This window comes from Portunus trituberculatus, chromosome 19, assembly GCF_017591435.1.
Source record: "Portunus trituberculatus isolate SZX2019 chromosome 19, ASM1759143v1, whole genome shotgun sequence".
Lineage (NCBI taxonomy): Eukaryota > Metazoa > Arthropoda > Malacostraca > Decapoda > Portunidae > Portunus > Portunus trituberculatus.
The window spans coordinates 18,170,053-18,171,861 of NC_059273.1; the positions used below are offsets into that span (position 1 = coordinate 18,170,053).

The following is a 1,809-nucleotide window of genomic DNA, read 5'->3' on the forward strand; positions in this document are numbered from 1 at the left end:
TAAAGGGAGGATACATTGTGGAGACCAGTGACTTAATACACATAAATTATTATTCTTATTCTTTCAATATTAAGTCTCATAAATGAATGGTTACATATTTGTATAGAGACATTTTAAATACAATTTGTGAAATTGTGTAAATATGTGAAGTGTGTACTCTCCTCTTAACAAGGCAAACATCAGAACAATCACTCATTAACTTTATGTACCTGTGCATTGAGTGAGTGTGTTGATCTGAGCTTTCTTCAGCGGGTAGGAACTGTTACCCTTGAAGTGGAAGGCAGCCTGACACCTGCCAGCCTGGACACCCTTGTAGAGGTGCTGCTGTGGGAACGCTCTCTCACCACAGCTGCTGGACATCACCCTGCCATCTACCGAATGAAGGTACAGCACAGCATTCCTTCACTGGCATGACACTCGCATTGCTCTCTGTCATCCATTACCCATGTCATGATGATGATGATGATAATGATAATGATCCATCATCATCATCATCATTGTCTGCATCGAGCCACAGTACACAGCTTTGTAGTATTCACATGTTGGTTGTCCTGCTTGAATTGACCCAACACATGATTTATTATCAAAAGAGAATGACTGTTCTTTATCTTCATATTTTGTCTGATGTGTACAAATTTTTGATGGCTGGTAGAAATAGCTCAGTGTAAAACATGTTACGTGTACCTCTATGTATTAGTTCATGTATTTCTGTTATTCTCTTATATGATATGAAATATGCATCATTTACAGGGGATCTTGTCTGTAGTGGGTGAAGATCGCCGGGTAATGATACAAGCAGTACAGGAGCTGTATGAAGCAGAGCCTGTTGACCCATGGCCACTGCACAGCCCTAGATCATGCAAGTTTGTGTTCATTGGTGAGTGTTTGTGCTTGTTGCTCATTCATTGTCATGAAAATCACGTACTGAACTTGTCATCACCTATTATCCTCCCCCAAAGAAAACTTGAGAATTAGCATAGTCTGATCTAAGTAACATTGTGATCTTTTTACACACTTCACATCCTGCCCTCTCGTTCAGGTAAGATACTAATTAACAGGAGAAATCTTCAGCCACCAGAATAATGCTTAAACCCATGCTAGTCAAGTTACAGGCAAGGATGTTACCTCTAAACTAAATCAAATGTGTGTGTGTGTGTGTGTGTGTGTGTGTGTGTGTGTGTGTGTGTGTGTGTGTGTGTGTGTGTGTGTGTGTGTGTGTGTGTGTGTGTGTGTGTGTGTGTGTTAGTCATGTTTACCTTTTGATGTCAAACATTACCATAAAACTTTAAAAATAATTTATATGTTGTAATATGTATCTCTAGCAATCATTATTCTTTCATAGTGATTTCCTGCCTCATATATTGATGTTGATGATCCTTTCTTGTGAACAGGGGAGCATCTGGAGTCAGGCAGCCTGCAGCAGTTCCTTCAATCCCTGATGGTGGAGGGGCCCAGTGGAGTGCCTTAAAGAGAGATGCTGTGATGTGTTGTTTGATTTATCTTCCTTTGCTGCTTAATCTCCACTAAAAAAATACTTTGTTACTCCTGTGTGTGTGTGTGTGTGTGTGTGTGTGTGTGTGTGTGTGTGTGTGTGTGTGTGTGTGTGTGTGTGTGTGTGTGTGTGTGTGTGTGTGTATTCACCTAGTTGTAATTTTACAGGGCCTGGGTATCATACTCGTGTGGCCCCGTCTCCATATCTACACACATCCAACTTTCCTTTAAAACTATGCACACTCCTCGCTGACACCACCTCCTCACTCAAACCATTCCACACCTCCACACATCTTTGTGGGAAACTATATTTCTTCA

General features: G+C 40.9%; 1 protein-coding gene across 2 annotated transcripts in view; it reads left to right on the top strand.

The window, feature by feature from the left end:
* Window positions 1–1,483, top strand: part of LOC123506025 (COBW domain-containing protein 1-like) — a 41,200-nt gene extending 39,717 nt beyond the window's left edge. For both annotated transcript variants that reach the window (XM_045257850.1, XM_045257849.1), the window contains 3 exons: window positions 250–384; window positions 751–877; window positions 1,392–1,483. In XM_045257850.1, the coding sequence (XP_045113785.1) occupies window positions 250–384; window positions 751–877; window positions 1,392–1,468 (339 nt within the window). In that variant the 3' untranslated portion in view covers window positions 1,469–1,483. The remainder of the gene's footprint in view (window positions 1–249; window positions 385–750; window positions 878–1,391) is intronic.
* The last annotated feature ends 326 nt before the right edge of the window (window positions 1,484–1,809 follow it).